At 32.6% G+C, this 24175-nt stretch overlaps 1 protein-coding gene across 8 annotated transcripts; it reads left to right on the top strand.

Annotated features, from left to right (window-relative positions):
• LOC147065367 (retinol dehydrogenase 12-like) lies at window positions 1-23367 on the top strand. 8 transcript variants are annotated; one of them, XR_015071847.1, is made up of 7 exons: window positions 9691-9847; window positions 11100-11227; window positions 13772-14134; window positions 18418-18539; window positions 20190-20404; window positions 21468-21909; window positions 22298-23367. XR_015071847.1 is itself a non-coding variant. In XM_085957325.1 (6 exons), exons 2-6 carry the CDS (start codon window positions 11110-11112, stop codon window positions 21598-21600), a joined length of 951 nt encoding a protein of 316 aa, XP_085813451.1. In that variant the 5' UTR covers window positions 1-76; window positions 11100-11109; the 3' UTR covers window positions 21601-23367. The 8 variants fall into 8 exon arrangements, 6 of the variants coding, with proteins under 6 accessions (XP_085813451.1, XP_085813452.1, XP_085813453.1 ...); XR_015071848.1 differs by having other exon boundaries at window positions 9691-9819; XM_085957325.1 differs by lacking the exon at window positions 9691-9847 and adding an exon at window positions 1-76 and having other exon boundaries at window positions 21468-23367.
• Window positions 23368-24175: the final 808 nt, after the last annotated feature.

The following is a 24175-nucleotide window of genomic DNA, read 5'->3' on the forward strand; positions in this document are numbered from 1 at the left end:
GCCCAGAATCGTCATTTGCTTCTCGGCAGTGGCGCGTTTAGTGACGTAGGGGCCCGACGCACGGACTGATTTTGAGGTGAAAAAATTAACAATCTAATTTGAATTAAAAAAAAAAAAAATCGGTGTCTGTACTTTTGTACGCGCGTTAGAAGTTATACTTTGGCGTAACAAAACAAAAAAAAACCTTGTGATAAACTAGATTCTTTAACTAGTTCTTAATTATCTTGTTAAATTATACACTCAAGAAAAAGGACCGCTTATTGGAACGCCGTTGGTTTATTTCTATACACTTTAAATATTACTAAATTATATAATGGTTTCTCATTGTTTTTATTTTTAAAGTACTTACTGTCACTCTGACGTTTAAACGTTTGTTAACGTAAGGAATTGCAAATGGCTGACAATTATAACTTCGCTGCCTAGGCAACGGAACAATTCTAAACTATAATATTATACTGTATTATCGTCACGATTGCAGTACCATGCCATGGCGTAAAGGTAGTGCTGTCATGTTATTTTATAACATAACACACTAAGTCAAGGAAGTCTTTACGAGGGCAACACTACGCAAAAGTACGACCGGATCGCGCCTGCGCACGGGATAGTTTGTACGGAGTTCGTGACACTATTTCCGGCGCTATAGGAGATAGCGGGTTTTTTACACAAAGGCGAAGCAGGAGTCGCGCTCTCAGTCTTGATCGTTCGAAGGAAGCAGACGTCTTGGCCAGTTCCGAGCCTCGGACCCTGGGCACAGGGCTTTCGATTTCCTGACGTTTTGGAGACGTGGACGATGGTCATCCGAAGGACGTCCCCCCACGCCAGGAGATCGGAGTAACTCCACGGTCCCCACACGTTTGAAGACGCACTCCTCGATTCCGTCCTGGAAGGAATCGAGGGCAGCGAAAAGGCTGGAGAGCCTTTTGTATAATTGGTATTTATTGTTCATTTATGTTACGGTCCACCGAAGTAGTCTTTGTTTCGAATTAGCTTTTGGGTTTTTGTTCTTATTTATTTAAATATTGTATCGCATTAGGTGCTCGTGATTCACTTAAGTAATTATACATTTTTATACACTGTAGCCCGCAAGTTATCTTATTTATTAATATACAATTGTTGAAATTTCTCTACTTGCTTTTCATTTAATTTTCCTTATCACTATTGTCTCTATGCATCATCATAGAGTGGCGCTCAATCCGAGATACTTATATTTATTCCATCTTTATGTACTTTATTATTATACAGGAACATCCAACGAATGAGCGAAGTAACCGGACAGGTAACTGAGGTCTTAGAGGTAATTGTCAAACCATCCACGACCCTGCATCCAATTTCCCCGAGTCTCATGCTTATCCCTATCCCATTCCACATCCCATAACCACTCCTCTATTCCTTATGTCACAATCTGATTAATTGTCACATTCCCATCCATACCTATTCCTAACCCCCATTAAAGCCACTACGTGACAGTGCCTTTGGCTGATAACCGAACAATCGGTGGTTCGAATCGAATCGAGTGCGTTTTTTTTCGTGTGAAAAAATATTAATTATCAATTATGCGTTACGTCATGTCACACGCCAAAAATACACTCTGATCTGATTTCCCAAACGCGCCAAAAGAAGTACTTCAAAAACAAATCCATGCGTTCAGACATTTTTAATAAGTACCTACATAATATATTGATACAATCGATATAAAATATCGTGATGCGAATTTAATTAATAAAAAACTACCATACGTCGTAGATTTAGTGCCCCTTATCCGACTGGGCCCCAATTCTTTGCTGAATCTAACTGCAATGAAGTACTCGAAGCTAAGCCGTTTTTAATGAAATATAATTAGTAATTACATTCGACAGAAATTAAAGGTAGGCAGCCAACATTATAATGTTGCTTGCAGCTCATTCGTTTTTTTATTGGCAGCAAATGCACAATAATAACATGAGTATTATTATCACTTATCAGTTATCACAATCAGACATTATTTTTGTACACAGCATCGCCCGGGTTTCCCCTCTATTCTTATTTTAGGTTTAGGTAAATAGGTAGATAACTAAGTCGTGGGTCATTCTGATAATATTATGTTCTATAAAATTATATTTTGTAAAGATAAGTTTCCAATCTATATGGGTCATGTATTTAATTTACGATTAGGCGTATGTGCTACATAATGCTTGCCCTATTAGGGAATACAAATTTGTTAAACGATTCAATGTTCATAGAAAGTTTCATAGAAATTGAAATAGTGCAATTAAAAAAGGCGGGACAAACAGGTCTCTTTTTATAATGCCTAAATAACCGAAATGATGCTAAACTGCTTTGTGTATTTCCCACGCTGTGAAATCTACATTCCCACACAAATTACCATGGATGTTTTTTTCTGAACTCAAACTACGGTTCCAGCGGCGTTTTTGGGATCTTAATGCAAGTGTAGAAAATATTTCCATTAAACCTTTTAATTGAGGAACTTCCACCTAACCTTCAAGAAGTGATAAATCTGCAGTCTGATGATATTCTAAATTTTAATGTATATGTGTGAAAAGAAATGTTCAAAGCTGAAATACCTACGCAAAATCTCAATTCAGTTCAACAGTTATACATGAACATTAGTTACACTCGATTTTGATGATAGAGAACTAACTTTAAACCACAATTTGGAGAAATGCTTTTTTTTAAATACAGCAATAAATATTGTCACTATTAGAGCGATGTTTAAAACAGTTCTTATTAGGTTAAATTTTGTTTAATAAATTGGTGAAACCTTGTCTTTTTTATTACACAAATATGCGGATATTTTAGTTTGCCTCTTGGCCCGCAGAGCATACATAATTTATATTTTAGTTTTTAGCCCTTCTTAAAAAAAAATTGGCGACCCCTAATCGAACTGCTTAATAATTTTACACACATTGAGCTTTTTGAATGTAAAACTGCACCGAAAAAATCAGACAACAAATACTTACCTAACACGATTAGTAGCTATAATATTATGTAACATAAAACTATGCTTAATTTCTAAATGAATACACAATTTTGGAGATAGCGCGTTTAAATGAAGCAGGTGAATTATTGAATGGATCGACCATGGTGTATAAATAAATATCATTATTTAAACAAGAGCTCAGAATAAAGGATTTTCGTGTAAAGTTATAATCACTACGAGTAACATAGTACAAAGCGTGGATTCGCGTAAATCTTGATGGACAGTGGATACCCACCCTTTGAACACTGATGTTACTGGAGGGCTTTTAGATTTATAAAAATGTAATAATTATATTATTATTACTCAGACGGTAAGAAATTATATGGAAAATCATACCAATGTTATCATTTAAATGTTTGCGATTAGGTTTTCTCGGAAGCATAAAGTTAAACATCCTGGTGAAAACCCATACGAATGTAAAGTTTTCTCTTTAAAATTCTTGCGTTTCGATATTCTGAAAATATTAAACGATATGTAGGTAATGGGAAATAAAAACATATCAATGCAATGATTGCGATGTATGCTATTTAAACTTACTCAAATTTACTCAAAACATATTATAAAATAACACATAAGCACTAGTGAAAATCAACACTAATGCGATATCGTAGTATATTCTTAGGTTTCCACCGTGTCTCCTTCTTCCTTCTTTATTCGACGTTTCGGGCTCGTTGCAGAGGCAACGGTAAGCAAACTTGGTATACTTCTTTGAACTTCTATTGATGTATACTTGTATTTTCACTGCTTTTGTATGTATATATTATGTTCTCTTTTTATATTTTCATTTTTATCGCTTTTTTTCTTATTTATTATAATTTTTATTGCCATGTTGTGAATGTCTTAAAATAATACTTTGTAATGTCCACAATATGTTAAAAAATAAATTGAATTGAATTGAACATAATAAGTGGTCATTTATGCAGTGAATTAGGCAGCTCGCGACTACATCATTATTTTTTTGCAAAAAGTCGATCAGAGAAACAAAAAAATTGGCTACCCCTGATATTTTATAAACGAAATTAGTAACTACCAGACATGAGTTTTTTGATGATATGTCGTATTCACAAAGTGCACGCGATAACAAGAGGTCAGGTGAGATACTACATTTTCTTATTTTAGACACATTATTTGTTATAGAAAAAAAATATTGCATCCAACAAACCTATTAGAAGTGGGTGCTAGTAATTGACTGTATAACAATGCGAAACAATGTGAACGTGTAGTGTTATTACTTATTATATTCACATTATAGTAAGATAACAGCAGGGTTGCCAACCGTGTCTCTCTGAACCAGAAAGTCTGACTTTCGGGTGTCTTCTCCTTCCTCTAACGTAAACTTCGTAATTTCAGACCAAGGGACCAATCAACACTATAGGTTTGAATAAGGGTGGAGGTAGGCTGTTACTATCCGACAGAAATAGTCCACAATAAACTTTGTCAGTCATACGTATTTGTTTTTATTTAACTAAGTCTACAATTTACAGATGGTGTTGGTTAGTTTTTTTTAAACTGCGAAAACCAAGCCATAGTAGATAATAGAAAAAAAATAATCGTCTATCTATAAAATATCTAAAATAATGCTATTAAACCATACATAATTTTGGATACTTACTTTATAGATAGAATAATATTTTTTATGTACCATGGTTTGGCTTCGGCAGGGCATAATGAATTTTAAAAAACTAACCAACAACACGTGTAATATACATTTTTAATTCAACTAAAACAAATGTATGAATGCACAAGTATGCACTATTTTGTCGAATCGCTCATAACATGCCAAAACTATCATGGTTAATTTTTAAAAACTAACCAAAACCACCTGTAAATAAATTGTACTGTTTAATACAAACAAATACTAACTACTAACTAACAGCCTACCTCCACCCTGCGCCACTGGGCTTGATTTATTGAATATTCATTTTTGACGAAATCGACATTTCGGTTTCTATCGTAAAGCATCGGAATCATGATAAAAAACGATATATTTTTTTCCTAGAAACAGATTATTTTTTTGAAAATATCGAAAAATTTTCATTTGATAATAATTATGTGAAAAGAAAACGGAGATAAGTTGTATAATTTAAAAATGAATTTAATATTACTACCAAATTAACCATGTTGGATATTTGTATAAATAAGCAAAAGAACGTATCGGATCAATGCCATTTAATTATTAAATGTCACATAGAAATATAGAAGTTCCTATACAAAGTGGTCAACTTAATCTTCTTTAGGGCTTCCTGAAAAGAAGTGATTTTATGCATATCTGTTTTTTCATTTCGTAGACAGAAATATTATTTGCTTCTTTATCAAATGCTCAACTATCCGAGAAACCAGCACGTAGTAATTATTCAAAAAAACCCATTACAATTAGTTATATCGCATTTTTGAACACTTATCATTTTGCATTCAAATATAAGATAGTGAAATATGTTTTATAACAGACCAATGCATAAAGAATGCCGGATTGATAGCAATATTTTTAAATGACAGTTCGTCGGTACTTTTTGCTCTTTAACTGTTTTGATACCTTTCAATCGATAATACGTTTACTGCTTTTCACGATTTGAGTTTTTCTTCTCGAATAATATGTATGTGTTTACAAAAAGCTTTTGTTCTTTTTTCGAGATGTATTTTGGCAGCCCTGTGAACGAGAAGAAACCCGTTTGACCGTAAACAAAAAATGACATCAAAGTGAAAATGGGGTCACGTTCAAAGCTCTTCCAAAATAAACTAAGACTTAAAAAATGTGGTTACCGTTTGGTTTAGTTGTGTTTTGAGATTCCTCTAGACAACATCAGTGATTTATTACCTCAGATTTGAATAGTATTTTAATAATAATTGGTGGGTGTGTATAGTTATAATAACATTATTATAATAATTAAATTTATAAAGATTACATATCAGTGTTTTCAAAAGGCAGGGTGCAAATAAAAAAGCTATGTAAATAATTTTGATTTTCGATCAGTGATTCATCATTAAAACATTCAACGGGATGCTAACAATGTCTCTCCAACTTTAATTAATATTTTTTTAATAATATAATAATTAAACAAACTTTTAATCTAATCGTTAAAACTGTTCAATTCACATCGTAAGGTATTAATAATTACAAGATAAAAATAACTTTTTATATACTTACAACGTTGTTAAATTTTCTGTTGAATCATATAAGCTTGACTTGACTAGCTGAAACGATAAAAAAAATGTACTTGATAGAAATAATACTGAAATGTCATATTGATTTCATAGTAACGCACGTATATAATTGATATTAACAATTTAGTTGCTAGGACCCACTTAGCAACCAATAATAGTTTTAATTTTTACGGATTTCTTCCGAAATAACTTTTTATACAAAACAGAATTAACTGAAAATGAAATCAATTCTACTTAAAAATGGCTAAAAGTATTGATTGAAAAACGCATTAGCACGTTGTTCTGATATATTCTAAAAGTTTCAAATGTATAGCTAGTCGGGAAGTTAGTTAAAAATCGATTGCAATGTTTGTACCGGACAAATAAGAATACGAGCTAAGAAAAACGTTGTAAAAATGAAAAATCGTGAATGATATATTTTTTTCATAGAAACAAATATATATTTTTGCTTGAAATTCTTATTAATTGAGGAAAGGGAAGGGGGGGAGTGTATTAATTTTTGATAGTATCAACGCTAAAAGATAGAAATATCTACCATTATAATATATTAAAAAAAAATAGTACATACTCTTACTATATGTGTTTTGTTCACATAGTAAACTTTCAAGTATAAGTAAGTAAGTAACACTTACGTTACTATAGTAAGGGTGAGTTTTGAAAATTAGCTACATAATGTTAATAAAAGACAGCTGGTTAATTAAATTGACTGTATGTATGTGTACTTGATAGACTGTTATAGTACGTGAAAGAAATATGTGTCGTATTAAATATTTTTTAAGTGTGTCACCATTTTTGCAATTATTTATCTTTTCCAACATCCGTGACATACAGGTTCAATGTTGGCAATAATATGCACTTACCGTTTTACTACAAAGATACAACTGTGACTCAGTAGGCGACTTGTATGGATCAAAGAAAATATAATTTATTCGTGAAACTTCAAGAAATAAAGTTTAAAACATAGTAGTTTAACGAAAAATATGATACCTATCCTGGTATCTGAAAAAGTTGTCAGAGTAGATATTGTGATCGAGAAATCTACAAATTAGTTTCTCATTTTTTTAAAGTCTCGAAAAATTATGATGGATATTCTCGAGAATTGAAGAATAGTAAAAACTTAAAAAAAGAGCCATGGAAATTGAAGTTAGGGAAAATTGGCTGATTGTAAAATGTTTCTCTTGTTTCATTCTGAAAATTTGTCGTTTGTCCGTCAGAAAAATCGATTTCAAGGTAAAATATGCGATTATAGAATTTACATAACTGGTTTCAAAATTGCAAAAAATAAATCCCATGGTATTTTCATTGCCGATCCTACAGAGTTATAGTCCGCAAACCATCATTACCTACTTTCTTAATAAATAGTTTGTGCAGTGGCGGCTGTACGACTTTATAGGTGGCGGGGTTTAGCCGTTAATTATTAAATATGCCTACCCACTGTCACATATTATACATTATCTACCAAGCTATTTAAAATAATAATATGATTTGTAGCAATGGGAAATTTCATATGTTAAATATCCTTTTTAGAATAAATAATATCATTATCTGAGCCGTTACCCAATAACATCTAGCAAGACGTTTTGACTCACTTTGGGGTTATTCGAATTGCTCCCCAGTCGGAGCATACTAACGCTAATGCATTTGAATCTATTGTAAATCGAGACGTGTACCACGGCGGCGGGATGGGACACATAGATCCCGGTTATCCAGAAATAGACGCAATAACTTTCTTAATTTGTACATAGCAATGTACAATGGCGCGTTTAATTGTTATAACTATTTTATTGCCGCATACATATGGAAAACCAACATTATATTATTACAATATTTGCTTGACTATAAAACAGCGACGAGTTAAGATGTATAAAGTAAATTATGTAAGTATTTAATCTAACCATACAATTAAGTGTGCATGTATATTATGTCCAATAACGATGAAAATATTTAACTGTATTTTTGACATAATAGGTATGTGGGGATGATCCCTACAAACCCCTAAGGTAGAGCCGCTTTGTGAATATTCTTTTACATTAAAAATTGACCTAAATATTAAGTCACATAAACTTTGACATTGTTTTTCGTTGTATTTTCTCAGTTAATTGATTAGATAATTATTAAACTAATACAAATGCACCGGTGGCCAATTTGGGTAAATCGATTTAATATATAAATTATATGCGATTGCAAAGTGAACATTACTATTACAAAAATATAAATGTCGTAACTATTGTTATCAGATGATCAATTAATTCAATTCAATCAAGAAAGTACTATTAACATAATATTATATAATATCTATTATATAGGTATTAAAATTTCTTTAGTTTGTTAATATTTTTAGTGTTACTAGAAGAACGAGTCAAACAAAAACATTAGAATTAGACAATTTTAAATAAAAAAATATAGGTTCATTGCATAAAATACGTATGCAAAGTAGTTACATACTTGAAGTTTCTTAGAGTAAAGTTTCCTGATGGGGCGCGTTGGGGGTCCTGAGGCGAATCCTCCTAATGGAAGGGATCGAGGCGTCGAAAGTGGCCACGGGGGGAGAACCCCACTATTCAATATATATTTATAATATAATAAGCGTAGAACATTAACATACTATTTGGGTATGAAAAAAAAGTGTTGCTACTTAATTGATATTATGTATTTTTATTATGGAAAGTTGTGTATTTGTATTACTTAAATAGATTTATTTATTAAGGTCTTAGAATAATTGAGGAGCTGCGGATTTAAAGAATACAAGTGCACCGGTGACCAACTGAAGTAAATTGACTGAGAGTATATCTAAAAAGGTTTAAAAAGCTGTCCATGTGACGGCTACACATCTCAAACTGTGTGGCATGTCATCAACGACCACCCAATACTAGAAAAGTACCGATGAACTCTCGGAACTCTGTGTAGACAATATAATCACGAAATTGACCCCCAAACACCTCATGAAAATACTAAACAACAAAACAACACAAGAGCACTAGGTACACAAAATATTTAATTCTGGCCATAAAGAAAATTAAGGACGTACATGGAGGAATATAATTAACAGCACACTTCACCTACAATTACTTTTAAAATATGATATTGTAAATTGTACGTACCTAGCTATTTTCATCATTTTAATGAATAAAGCTATTAATACTATTATTTGAGGATACGTCAGGTTAAAATATTATAATTAGATACCTACGTTGATATGTAAATATGAATACAACTTTTTCATTGGTCGTAATAAAACACGCATAACTTTTTATAGGTACATGTTTGTATCATGTTTCACGTATATATAGGTGTGGTAATGTGAAAACTATTCCCAACACTTTTTTTTGAAATTATATTATGTCATTTAGATTCCATTAAAAATTTATTTACCATTAACAGTTTTTTTTTTTTTTTTTAAAGATTTACCTCAAATTAATTTGCAAACCTTTCTATATTAATTTCCACCTCAGTATTCTGACGAATAAACAATGTGGTGAATCAATATGCATAGATATGCTTGACCTTGTCAACGCAATCCTTGATGAACTAAGAAATACTAAAGTCACGTTGCAGTTTCTTCTGTGTCATTGTCGTGAGTAGATCTGTCGTACACCTGTAATGTGTACTAACAAGTGTACATACTCTGATTAATTAATAATAACATAGCAAAGTGTTTACCAACCGAAGAGTTTAGTAAAGTAAGATACGGAGTTATAACAAGAAACAGTATGAAATTTTAATATTACAACACTAACTTATGGGCATTTCTGCGTATCTATTCTATACACAAGGTGTTATAGGCGGTTATCGAGGGTAGTTTATCATATTTATGTATTGAGATATTATAATTGTTACCATAAGTTAGTTGTAATTGTTACAAGAAGTGCTGTGTTTTAACAGCACCTCTTTTAGATGCGAGATAGACAATTTTGACAGTTTATACGGCTAACTTGTTGTATGAAAATATGATAAACTACCCTCGATAGCCACCGATAGCAGCATTGTGTATAGAATAGATGCGATGGAGCATTTTTAGTGTGCTAGATTTGGTATCTAGAGCAAAATTAATATTTTGTAAGTTTACAGATTGAATTAATAATTATGACCGTTTGTTCATAGTCGCCGTCTTTGTTTACATTTTTGCGTTTGACATATTTGTGATATCATTTTGATATATCTAAATATTATCATGGAAATATCTGTACATGATTTGACGAATCTGTAAACTTGCCTAATACGATTAGGTGATTAATTGCGATTTAATTTCATGTTGAAAAGGTATTAAATGATTTTTACCAATTTCTTGACAGCTTATTTTATTACCACGTTTTTATTAGCTCGTATTCTTGTTTTACCGGTACATATTTTTTCTTGTGTGTCCAGTATAAATTTTTTCTTGTTTGTCCAATATTTGTATTGGACGATTGAAGATTTTTAACTAACTTCCCGACTAGCTAGACATTTGAAACTTTTAGAATATATCAGAACACGACGACAATGCATTCTTTTCATACTTTTAGCCATTTTTAAGGAGAATTGAATTTATTTTCAGTTAATTCTGTTTTGTATGGAAAGTTATTATTGTTGTATGCTAAGGGGGTCCTAGCAACTAAATTATTAATATATACGTGCGTTACCATAGAAATAAATATGAAATGTCAAAATGACATTTCAGTATTCTATATTTATTCAGTACAATAAAAAGTTTTTATTAATACATAGAATTGTCAAGTTTATATGATTCAACAGAAAATTTAAAAACGTTGTATATAAACAGTTCTTTTTATCTTGTAATTATTTTTATTTTTACTCATCAGTATATCGTCATATTAAAGTTAGAACTATACGGATGTTTTCTCATCCCTACCTATTATTAAAAAATAAATGAGAACTCTTTCTTTAGGTAGAGAAAATTTAACAAAATTTATTTCGTTGATGACGAATGTAATATTATTGTTATATTGTAACCCTTTTTCAGAGCATAGAAGATGCCGTTCTTCAGTGGAAAATGTCATAGCAAGGCTCGCCTCGACGGAAAAACAGCAGTCGTCACGGGATGCAACACTGGAATTGGTAAAGTGACAGTCATGGACTTCTACAAAAGAGGTAAATGATTTTTTTTATTCAACACTACTTACTTCTTCTGTTCTGTCCATAATATAATATAAATTCACTTTGTAAATTTTATTAGGAAAGGAACAATCGGTTATTTACATTAATTTAGTGATATCTTTTTTGTGACAATCGGGAGACACATAATTATTAATATTCTTCACTTTTGAATTGAAACATGACCACTATTACCTATTTTTATAGCCACCATCTTTAGCAGTCATTTTGCCGTTTCGGTGCTATATATGGTATATGTGATTTCTGTGAGTTCTCTAAATATTTAACATATTGATGATTTTGTATATTAGGCTGCCTATCTACATACATACCTATACTAATTAACGCAATATGCACTTTCACATGCATATTTAAATTTAACATATTACATAATTTGAAAACACCTCAGATATAATAATATTATATGAACTACATGAACCTACATGAACTCGTATCTACTGAATTCGCGCCAAAGTACTTCTTTACTAATCAAACCACGGGTGTTCTATGTATTTACGATGAAATTAACTTGTTGTTTTACATCTTGAAGTGTTTATCACATTGCGTATCTATTCTATATACAAGGCTGCTATCGGCGGCTATCGAGGGTAATTTATCATATTTATGTTTTGAGGCGGTTAATTGTTACGATAAGTTAACTTTTAGAGCGAGATAGTCAGTTTTCACGGCTAACTTATTGTAACAATTATAATAACTCCATACATACATATGATAAACTACCCTCGATAGCCGCCGATAGAAGCCTTGTGTATAGAATAGATGCGCAGGCGTCGTATTTCTGTGAAAGATTTTTTCTATTAGTTATATCGGTATGATGAATGTTCAATATAAAGAAATCTTGTCAATTAGTTTATATATAAATTGGTATTATAATAATATGAAGGTTTTGGTTCCGGTACACGTCGAACATAATCGTTTGTATTCGAAATGGTTAATGTGTGTAGTAATTAATAAATCTCTACCGTTTATTAGAGCCAAATTCATTATATATATTATATGGAATTGATTGTTTTAGTGAATATAATAAAATAATACATTGTTGAAATGCTTGACGTTTTAACAAGCGGTAACAGTGTTAAGTTTCTGCAAGTCAATCGGTAATACGAAATTACACGCAGTTACGTTAACCGTCAGTCATCAGATATCGTATATTGTCTGTAATGTCAATATTATTGTACAGATTGTCGAATTGTCAATATTTAAAATAATGATGAAGTAATTTTGCTAAAAACCGAAATATTTTTAGTATTGACAATAAGCATTAGTGATCGTCTGGGAGGCATTATTGACAATGCTTTGGTGTTTATAGATAAGTCATAGAGGTCAAATAATAGGGCCGTGCGAACATAAATATGAAAATCCTTTTGGTTGAATAAACAAACTTCATTCAACAAAGTTATGTGAGAAAATATGCTTTTCCTTAAAAACAATTCTCTGCTCCGTAGTCAATTGTTCTTTTTTTAAGAGCGCTAAAATGTCGGCATATAATTAGGAATTTAGGTTCTGTTTATATGTAATACGACCATGTCCGATCCTAATAGGATCATATGGGCCTCCACAGAGTAGAGGTTTGTATTGACAGATTTTGTTTTTTTTTTACGAGAAATGGATGTCAGTCACTTGCTCAACCTATTAGGTCCATACCCTGACTCACACAAATTGAAAAACAATATGTGTACTTTCCAACCCCAGGATTCGAACCTGGGACCCACGGCGTTATAGTCCAACGCTTAAGTCGTGCGGCCACCGTGGGCGTTTATATACATAGCAGTTTTATCAATGTTCTCAATATAAAATACAGATAATTAATATCATAAAGCCATTTATAGGTCATTGTCATGTCTATCATGTCGCATAGCATAGGTACTATGCAATTAGTTCGCTGTGTTGTGAACGGGTCAAATTATTTGAACTATCTTGGTAAACAAATTTTCTTTGTATTGATTCTCAAACATACATGCCTAAAGATTTTTCAGCGTTCCCTTAAAATACAAATTGGTTGGATAAGTGGGCCTGTTGTTTATACACTTCAAATCTTGAAATCAAAATATACAGCCTAGACGCAGTGTCATATCTAGACAAAGTGTCGCCTCCCAGGTAGACAGGTGAATAATATGGAAAGAATTTTTAAATTCTGATATAATCATAAGTACAAAGATCTTTAGCACCACGTAGAAAAAAATATCTACACGACGGTATGTAGGCACTGTCAAAAATTGTATTATTCGCAGTCCGCCCTGAAGCAATGCATGACTTCCTAATCACATGGGACGTCAATGCAAATAGGTACTATAATTTTTCTGAATAAACATGAATTTCTCCATATTATTTTCCTAAAAGTATTTTTTAAATCAGTTCCTAATGTGATGTTTAAAAATAATTGTATATCGTCTGAAAAAACATTTGAGTCCACAAACTGGTGCAACAATGAAATCTGTGATCGCGCATTCTAAACTGCTTGTGTCGCCTTTACGTTATAAATGTTAATTTTATAATAATTGTGGTTACATTTGATTTCAGGAGCACATGTGATAATGGCTTGTCGCGACATTACAAAAGCAAACGCCGCCTTCGAAGAAATCAAAACGACTTGTAAAGACAGCGAGGGCCTGGGCTCACTCCGAATCATCAAACTAGACTTGAACTCCCTTTCATCAGTGAGGCAGTGCGCTAAGGAAATTATGGAAACCGAATCCAAGATCAACCTCCTAATCAATAACGCCGGGGTGATGGTGTGCCCGAAGGGGAAGACGGAAGATGGATTCGAGATTCAACTGGGGACTAATCATTTGTCACATTTCCTGTTTACCATGCTGTTACTGCCGCGAATTATGAAGTCCACACCAGCACGGATTGTGAACGTGTCATCGATGGCGCACGAATGTAATTTACTTTTAATTATGTTAAACGATAATTTTATTCAAATAATGACAAATCAAAGTACGAGGCGTATTTATATTTTTAAAAACCGCTAATGCTGCGATTAGTTACCTACCTTATGATCATATCACGTGCTCTTACATGCTGGTAGCGCGACAAATTAGTCTATGGTTTTGTCATTTTGCAGAATATTTTTAATGATCGTTATCTCTGTAAATTCAATTATGGCAAGTGTCAACTCTAATTTTGAATTATTATTACAATTATTAACAGTGTCTACGTGTGCGTACGTTAAAATGACGTGCAATATTGCATTAATAGATAATATTTTGAACAGAACACAACCAGTAGACCATAGATAATAGACGTAATCACCATACATAAATAATAATTTAATAGAAAATCGATAGACAAAAAAAAAACACGGAGCGCGCGTTTTAACGTGAGTCGAAATATGTAGGCATGCAGAACATAATAAAAAACGTTAATTGAGTCATGCAGTTGCTGATGTAGCGCGGTACGCGTGAGGTGACCTCAGGTTATTCTGGCTATTTCGGCAGGTTTATCTAACTGACAGTGTTCGTTTAAAGGTTCAAAATATGCTACGGGATGGGAGCATCAATCTGATAATATTTTAAATACCAAGAAAAACGACATTAAACACTTTTTCCAGTAGCGGTAGCTTACTGTGACAGCACTGACAGCACATAACGTGATGATAAATGTATTTGACGCATTATCATCATTTGATACCGATAGGTACTTCAACACCTTTTCTTTCGTTTCTTACATAATATATTATTGAATAATAAATTAAAAAACATAAAATAACTAGCTGACCCGGCAAACGTTGTTCTACCATATAAATTATTTCTAGTGAATATTTTGGTTGTTAAATAAAAAATAACGAATGTATCGTAAGTGAGTGGGGATGGGATCTATGACAGAAAGATGAATAGAGCGCTGTAGACGATGACCGCCGATAAAAACAAAAAAACACCAACCATTCATATTCTCAATTCAAAATGAGTAATGATGTTTATGATGAATGAATTACCTGTGACAGGATCTCGTTGTTTAATTTTTATGCAATATCCGTCTTGTCCCTTCCAGAAAATTAGCGGATATTGGAGAGCGTCGTATGAACGGTGTGTGTCAGCGATGAACTCCAGATTAGTTTTTTTTCTTCGAATCACGATTTCTCGCGTCCATGTGCGGTCGCCAACCCAGCCAGCAATGTCGTTAACAACAGGCGCATTGAATCGACGCACGTGCTCTCCAGCTGGTGTTTTATCAGGATTGATGACAATAGCGTGATTGTTACTTTGCAATTCGTGCATGTGTGCTTTGAAGAATTTCAATAATTCATTGTGCTCATTCAATAGGGCGTCCAGTTCGCCAACGATGCGCCTGGCATTAGGCGAATCGAGGTTATTGTAGCCGCAACGTTTATCCACACGATTGATGTCCTCACCGCCCATGAAGTAGATTTGTAAAAAAATATGTGGTTCGTTTGGCATTGGCAGCAATGAGCCTACTTTGTGGTATACTTGGCCTTTGATTTTGAACGTAGAATGGAATTTTTGACCATTTACCGCAGTATTGTGAACTATTTCTGTTGCTCCAAACAAAGTAATTTGGAAGCAATGACATTATTAATGGACGACGCACTCAATACAGTAGCTAGCAAGTAAATTCGCGCATTCGCATTTATTGGTAGACGTCACGCAATTTCCATTATGCGATATCGCGCATCGGGAATTTATAGCAATATGACCTTTATTGTAATGGCGTTAGAGCAGTGTTTCTAATGTCAATGTTCATTTGAGCGAACCCGTTCGAACCGAACCATTCGGCAGACCCAACAAAAAGCATCAGGAATTTATAGCAATATCACCTTTATTGTAATGGCGTTAGAACAGATTATCCCATTCGGCAGACCCGACAATAAAGTGAGTGTCATTTTCTTTTCCAGATGATTCGTCCATATTAATTTCATTGTTTGGAAGCATGAATTGAATGTGCGAATGGACTTTAGGAACAGGTTTGAATCTGGAACCGTGCCAATGAGCAAGCCGTTCAATGGTTCTGGTGTTTTTTTTTTATGGTAGTTGCACTTTTCCTGATGCGCAACACATCCCGGCTGACTCATGTTTGAATTTGATCGCATGACAATGGAGACATTCTTTGTCCATAGCACCGATCAGCACTTTCGGATGAGCGGAATATTCAATATCTGGCTCGTACTCGAATGCGAGACGAAGGAACGAAGCGGATGTAAATGTTCGATGTACTTGTTGGCGTTGTCAGTCATTTGCTCTGCGTGTGTTAACTACGAACTGGCGCGCTTGGCTCCGTTCCAATTGTCGTTGTTGATTTCGTTCAGCTAGTGCCTCTTGTGATTGAAATGCACGCAATTGCGACATGCCCACACGCACGTTTTTGTTATCTTGTTGGATTTGGTCATCTGTTCTTTCTGCTCTACTATTTCGCATGTTTGTTGCTTTATTCGTTCAACGGCCCAAATGGCCCCCCTTGCGTCTTGCTGGCATTGTGCACTGTAATACACGCACACAAAAATAGATAAATTAAAATAAATCGTACAAAATTTTGCACGCACTGCGTTGTGATATGCCGAATGAAATGTCAAAATGACGCGACGCTTCTCTTCATTCAACAACATAAATAATTTCGTTCTGTTTGAAATACGAACGACGGTTAAATTTGTTCATACAAAAATAATAAAATCGCGATTAAAAATAGGATGGTGAGGGTAGGAAGGTGAAAATTTGAGGTTATATGTATTTTTTGATGCCAAATAATAAAAAAAAAATACAAAAAAAAATTGACAAAAAAACAAAAGAAAATATTTTCTGGATAGAGATACCCTTATCACCTAGCGGTATGAAATATACTTGTTGACCTATTCTCATACCTAAAAAATATACATTAAAAAAAACATAAAAATCGGTCGAGCCATTTCGAAGAAGTGCGACCACAAACACCGTGACACGAGATTTTTATATATATAGAGATTGGTTCGGATATTTATGCGAAAGTGTATAATACAATATAATATATAAATGCGGCCCCCAAATAGGGTTTGGTAATTAATTTGGCCCTCGTGAAAAGAAAGGTTATTCATTATGGATTTAAAATGATACAAAAATAATGGTCGATATGTCATATTTAAAGCAAAAGAGCTAATATAAATTGATAGATATATTATTTTAATTTGAAATACTATGGAAATAAAGAAACACACATTAAAACCAAATAGTGAAGAGAAAATTCTACAGAATATATTATTTTTGTGATAATATTTAAAACTATATTAATGTTAATAAAATTATGGTACCTACAGGAATGCAAAACAATAGTATTTTTGAAATACTTACTATCGTGATGAATCAAATATTTTTACAATTATGTATTTAAATTTTTAAATCTTTCGTCTACCCAGTGGGGCGTTTGGTAACGTAGAGGCCCGACACATACTACGATAATAATTACAAGATAAAAAGAACTTTTTATATACAACGTTTTTAAATTTTCTGTTGAATCATATAAACTTGACTTGACTAGCTTAAACGATCAAAAAAATTTGTACTTGATAGAAATACTGATTAATGAAATGTCATTTCATATTGATTTCCATAGTAACGCACGTATATATTATTTAATAATTTAGGTGCTAAGACCCCCTCTATCAATCAATAATGGTATCGAAATAACTTTTCTTACAAAACAGAATTATCTAAAAATGAATTAAATTCTACTTAAAGATGGCTAAAAGTATTAAAAAAATGCATTGGCATCGTGTTCTGATATATTCTAAAAGTTTCAAATGTCTAGCTAGTCGGTAAGTTAATTAAAAATCGATTGCAAGATTTGTACCGGACAAACAACCACCGGACAAATAAGAATACGACATAAGAAAAACGTTGCAAAAAAACGTTGTAAAAATGACAATGAATTTTAAATTTTCCAAATAATAAATCTAGGAATTTTGTTATGCTGTTGGGTATTTTACATTCAGTTTATGAGAAACGCGCATCTTTTTGACTGGTTTTAAGTTACAACATTTAATTCATCGGAGGCCTCCTTTTATTTTTTTGACGAATCGGTTGCGGCGCAGTCGCTTCGTTTGGTAAATAACAATATCGAAAATTAAAATGAATTGATGAATGAATTAAAATGAAAACGAAAATTAATGTAAAAATGTTAAATGTAGTAATTACTTTATATTTTATTGTGTTAGAACTCAATTCAATTTTTGTTTACAGATGGTGCAATAGACTTTGATGATTTGCACTTTGAAAGAAGAACTTACAGACCCACAACGGCGTATTCTCAAAGTAAATTAGCCAATATATTGTTTACCAAAGAGCTTGCAACCAGATTGAAGGTAGGTAACTGCGATAGTCTAATGGTTGATTTAAAAGTAAATTTATATAAAAAATAAAATATAAATCGATTAATACGATTAAATTGAAACAAACATTAACTTCAGACAGATTTTGTAAAATTTAGTTTGGTTTAGAAATGAATCTCATTCAATATAATATTACCCTCATAACAAGAAAATAAATTTATTTATATTGTTAAAGGTGGCGAATATTTAGATTTTGAATTTGAACATAACGAAATCAGAGAAATATGTACTAAATTGTGATTGTTTAAAACAACACAGCCTAAATCAGCATATTAGGCTCTTTAAATGATAAATTCCATATACATAGTACCTACCTATAGCCCTATATTGTGTTAGTTTGATTATTTGTGTTAGTTTGAATATTTGTGTTAGTTTGAATATTTGTCTAAGTTTGAATATTTGTGTAAGTTTGAATATTTCTGTAAGTTTGAATATTTCTGTAAGTTTGAATATTTGTGTTAGTTTGAATATTTGTGTAAGTTTGAATATTTCTGTAAGTTTGAATATTTGTGTTAGTTTGAATATTTGTGTAAGTTTGAATATTTGTCCATGTTTGAATATTTGTGTAAATTTGAATATTTGTGTAAGTTTGAATATTTCTGTAAGTTTGAATATTTGTGTAAGTTTAGTGCAGTGTGATTGTGTGCAAAGCGAATTTGGTATATTTTGCGATAGCGAAATTTTCTTTATGCATTTCTCGAACATTTTTGTATGAGAGGAACTCTTTTTCATTATAAATATTTAATCTTTTTGTTATAATCAATGTTGAGTGGGAAAGTGGCAGCCTCTGACTGTTGTACAAAATTGAACTATTTATGGAGTTTTCCATCTCTGCCTGCAACATTCTGTTCCTTAAAATTACGATTTCTTAACAACGAATCTTAACACCCCGCCTTCACCCTTCACTACTGGATCGTTGTGATGAATGAAAATCCTGGAGAAGCCAACGACATACAACATAACGCACATGTATTTTTAAAGTGACACAACTCAAAATCGGCGTTTTGAGAAAAAGGTCAAAAACCGTTTCTGAGCTATGTAGAAAAATATTTGCAAAATAATTAGTATTTCCAAATGTAATGGACGCTAAGAAACATTGATCAAATGTAATTTTTGAATATTTAGATTCATAAGCCTTGAAAATCCCTCTTTTTGAGACGTGACGATCTTGATGTCCAGTGAACTCACAAAAGACCGAATCATTTTGAGTTGTAATACCTTTAATTTTTATTTGATCAGCTAAAATGACAGAATTCGAAATAAAACATTTTTTTTTCATACTTCCACCAACAAAAATGTCTTAACTCTAAATGTTGCGTCTAAAAGCTCTACGTTTCGCCTATATAAATGACCAAACTCAATATAATACAGTTTTGAACTTTAATCGGCAAACACATTCACCACGGGTTTGAAACAATAAGATTGACACATGCGCCATCTGCCCGGCTATTTTTGAAGGTGAATTACTACGCTTTTGCTGAGTCATAGAGAATCGTTTCGCAAACTCGTGCATAGTGGTAACTAAAAAACACTTTTGAGTTGTGTCACTTTTGAAATACATGTGCGATAAATGTGCCGAATATTCTAAATCTACTAAAATGATGCAAACTTAATAATTTCTAGGCCAACAACATTGAAGGTATCACGGTGTATTCACTGCATCCAGGAATTATAGCCACTGAGCTCGCCAGGCATTTGGATACTGCGATACTTCCGGGTACCCGGTTTGTTTATAAAGCAATAAGTTACTTCATCAAAACTCCTCAATCCGGCGCCCAGACGAGTATCTACTGTGCTGTTGACGAAAAGTGTGCCAATGAGACAGGATTATACTACAGGTAAAATTTTGACGCAGATGACGCAATCATTTTAAATTGAAGACAATTTTAAAGGGGGCCTCGAAACAGTTCAAATCAGTCATACATTTATTATAGGATACCAAAATCTTAAAAATATGTATATTTCTCATAAATATTCCTTCTTGTTAAAAAAAACACTTGAATAATAATTAGTTTATTTATAATATTAGTTATAATAATTGGACAGAATGTGATTATACGAAAGATACATATTGATATTATTACTATAAGTATGTCGGTAGTTCCAAATTAAAACTTTTATTGTATATTTTATCTTGGGGGGCCTCAAAATCAGTCAGTGCCTAGGAATAGTTAATTCACAGGAATGTAACATTCTTTATTAAACATACATTATTTGGAAACAACTTAGAAACTTAAACCTGAAAAATAATATGACGCCAGAAAGGACTCGAACCTGTATCCGTCGGATTCCGGGCTAATGTGATTTACCAATTTAGCCACCTGCGTCCTGTCTAATTCCGACGAAATTAACTAATAACATGCAATTGAAGCGCTTTACAAATTTCGCTAATATTGGTCACTGACTTTTGTGGTTTGAATCAAGGTACTAATAATAAGTACCTACCTACTTATGTTGAGTACTAGCGTCAGGAACCTTTCCAAATTACTATAACATCTAAACATACTTGCACTTGCTAATAAATTAAAAACAGTTGAGATTGTAATATTATTAATCAAACATACTTACCTACATACTTTGGAATTCTCAGGTATTTTCAAAATAATATGTAAATACGTTTTGGGTTACAACCAAAAAAGTTCCCCTATTCTTGATAATATGATCATTATAGCGAGTGATATATTATTGGTAGGTAGCCGAAATATTTTTTTTATCATAGGCATTTTCCTTCCTATTGGCATCACCAATAACAGGCCAAATTCTTGGATACACCTAGTGACCATTCATAATTTAAACTTTTCACTTTTTTCTTATATTGAGTGACAGCAGAATATTTTAATGCATCACAATATTAAATAAAACAATTTTGACTATAATACTTTTGTCTGACTTTCTTTTCAGTGACTGCGTGCCGATCCGCCCAAGTAAGAAAGCTCGCAATCCAGCTTTGGCAGAAAAGCTTTGGGACGTATCCAGTAAATTAGTCGGTATCGAAAACTGGAATCCATTTACGGTGGAAGATAAAGGCTGCTGAAAATACAGATAAAAAAATACCTCCTCACAATATAACAATAATTGATTCCTGAGCTTACTTTTAGGAACTAGGCAGTTACTTTTATTACTATTTTTTACTTCGTCTAATTGCACCTGTGCACGTGCATGGATTTACTGGCAGCAATTGCGTATTTTTAAACTATCGTGACAATAACTGTTGAAGAAGAAAAGAAGTTTTATAATCGTATAAAAAAGGTTTTAATCCATTATTCCAAGAAATAAGTAAGTACGTATACTTGATTCAAAATCTTTAACCAATCTCGATTATTATGATGAAATCTATAATAACGTGTACACGTGCGTGGATTTACTGGCAGCAATAGTGCGTATTTTTAACCATCATGACAATAACTGTTTACACGTAAAAGTGCTGACTGTCTCCCCAATCTCATTCTTCAAGAGTAAGCGAGACGCGATGTTCTCATTGTATGGTAATATTTGACAGGTATTGAAAAAAGGTTAACCTTAAAATGAGTATTAGTTCGTTTTTTTGCCGAAAGATTCGCCACTATCGATCTGCTGCGCAGGCGCAGGTCAAAAAAATCCCTACTGTCGCATGAACATTCAGAAGCTTCCAATTTTTTTTGATTCATGCATGCAAGCTTGCAACTGCAGGATAATACATGTTTACCCACACATTTTCTTGTTATGGGCGCGATAATACGTACTGTCAACAGTAAATCCATGCACGTGTAAACGGGGTATAATGCTAATGTGTCATTGTCGTGAAATGAAATCAGTTTTGAGTTCAAAATATGAATATTAAAAAGGTACTAAAATAAAAATAAATGAACGAGGGGACGTAGTTAGTTTTTACATCAAGAAATAATGATAACATTATTCAGTTTTCATGAAAAAATCATTTTTTATAATAATTACAACACGAATTTTGGTTTGCGTCCTGGCTTACTTACTACTTATTACTTAATACTTATTTTTATCGTTCTACTTGACTATGTCATTCATTATCTACGATTTCACTAGTAGTAGAGTACTAAAAAACTCCAGCATGGAAAGTATGCAAGCTGTGAGAATGGGATGGTGCTACACCAAAGATTTTTTAAATGTTGTCTGTTGTAATAATAGATGTTGACAAAAAACGTGACAGCTCCGTGTGACATTGTCGTAGTACGATTTTTCGAGGTAGGTCCTGTCAATAAACGTATTCCATGTTAAAATATAATGTGTATTTTTAGATTGTCAGGGACTTTTAAAATTACCAAAATCAATGTTGTCCCTAAGATGAAAACAGGTATTTTTCAGTTTTGACAATATATACTATGTAAGAATCCATTACTACTATTATTGTAAAAATAAACCATCAACCTATGCAGGGACGCATCAATCGGGGGTGTTGGGGATGTGCACCACCTCTAGGTAGAAGGATTTAAGGGGCGGGACAATACACAGAAAATACATTTTATTATCAATTAAGTATCTAAACTGAATATTTAAACATGAGTAGGTACATAATATCTGATCTGATCTGATTTATAAGTTAATATCCACGAACAATGTACATGCATTACAGTTTTATAAAAACATACCGAAATGTATTCCCTACAAGCTTAAATACATAATTGTTTATATCCCGAAAATTAACTCACGCTATTATGTGGACATTATTCTAATGAATATTAAAAAAACGTCTGCGGCGCAATTTTCATTGGAATGAAATATATCAAGATAATTTTCGTTTTAATATACACATTTTGATAAAAATAAAGATTTCATGTATTTTCATTTATTATATATTTCAATTTAAATAATATTTTTATATTTGCGGTGGGGGATTAAGGATTGGCACCTGGTCGGCAGCCACCCTTGGCGCGGCGTTGAAGCTATGTGTTTTCTATAAGAACAATTCTTCATTATTATTCTGTGTAATATTATAGCATACCATTTTTGGCCAATGCGCCATAATATATACTACACAATATTATGTTAAAGAGTACAAAGTAATGAAACACTAATATAAGAAAGTATGTATGTTCAAGTAATCAGTAAAGAAAATAAAGATGCTTAAAGAATGTATTAAAACAATTCAAGTATAAACTTAACCCACAAATAAATCTGAATGGCGCTATTAATTGGGTTAATCACACGATAGACAGTGTCATGAAACTCCACACCTATCTTGCGATGGGGTATCTTGAAGATAGCAGAATTACATATCTGATAAGACACAGTGTTTAAGGAATATAGCAGGCATGTTATTGTATATTGATCGATCGCACCATAGTACCATGGATATTAAATCTTGAAAATGTATAAAGCGTGGAAGTTTAGTTGTAAAAATATATTTTCATTTAGATTTTGAAGAGGGAGCAATGCCCATTCCTATTTAACCTTACGTTAAAGTCGTTTTAAAATTAACCACGAGGAAGCACACGTGACCCTGTTATATCACTCGGTTCCTATTGTAAATAGATCATGGGAATCCCCGCGCTTTAAACTGAGGCGTAGATTAGACAAACAAGTAATTTTTGCACGACTCGAAGATTGACAAACATCCACCTATTTCCGAAAAATCCCGGACGCCATGACTAAACGTT

Source organism: Rhyacophila brunnea, unplaced genomic scaffold (genome assembly GCF_057557595.1).
Source record: "Rhyacophila brunnea isolate RB1 unplaced genomic scaffold, BYU_Rbru_1.0 scaffold_6, whole genome shotgun sequence".
In the NCBI taxonomy this organism is placed as follows: domain Eukaryota; kingdom Metazoa; phylum Arthropoda; class Insecta; order Trichoptera; family Rhyacophilidae; genus Rhyacophila; species Rhyacophila brunnea.

Coding starts and splice junctions, on each gene's coding strand:
- LOC147065367 (XM_085957325.1), top strand. CDS start 11,110: ATGCCGTTCTTCAGTGGAAAATGTCATAGCAAGGCTCGCCTCGACGGA. Junction 11,228..13,771: donor CATGGACTTCTACAAAAGAG/GTAAATGATTTT, acceptor ATTTGATTTCAG/GAGCACATGTGATAATGGCT. Junction 20,405..21,467: donor GAGACAGGATTATACTACAG/GTAAAATTTTGA, acceptor CTTTCTTTTCAG/TGACTGCGTGCCGATCCGCC.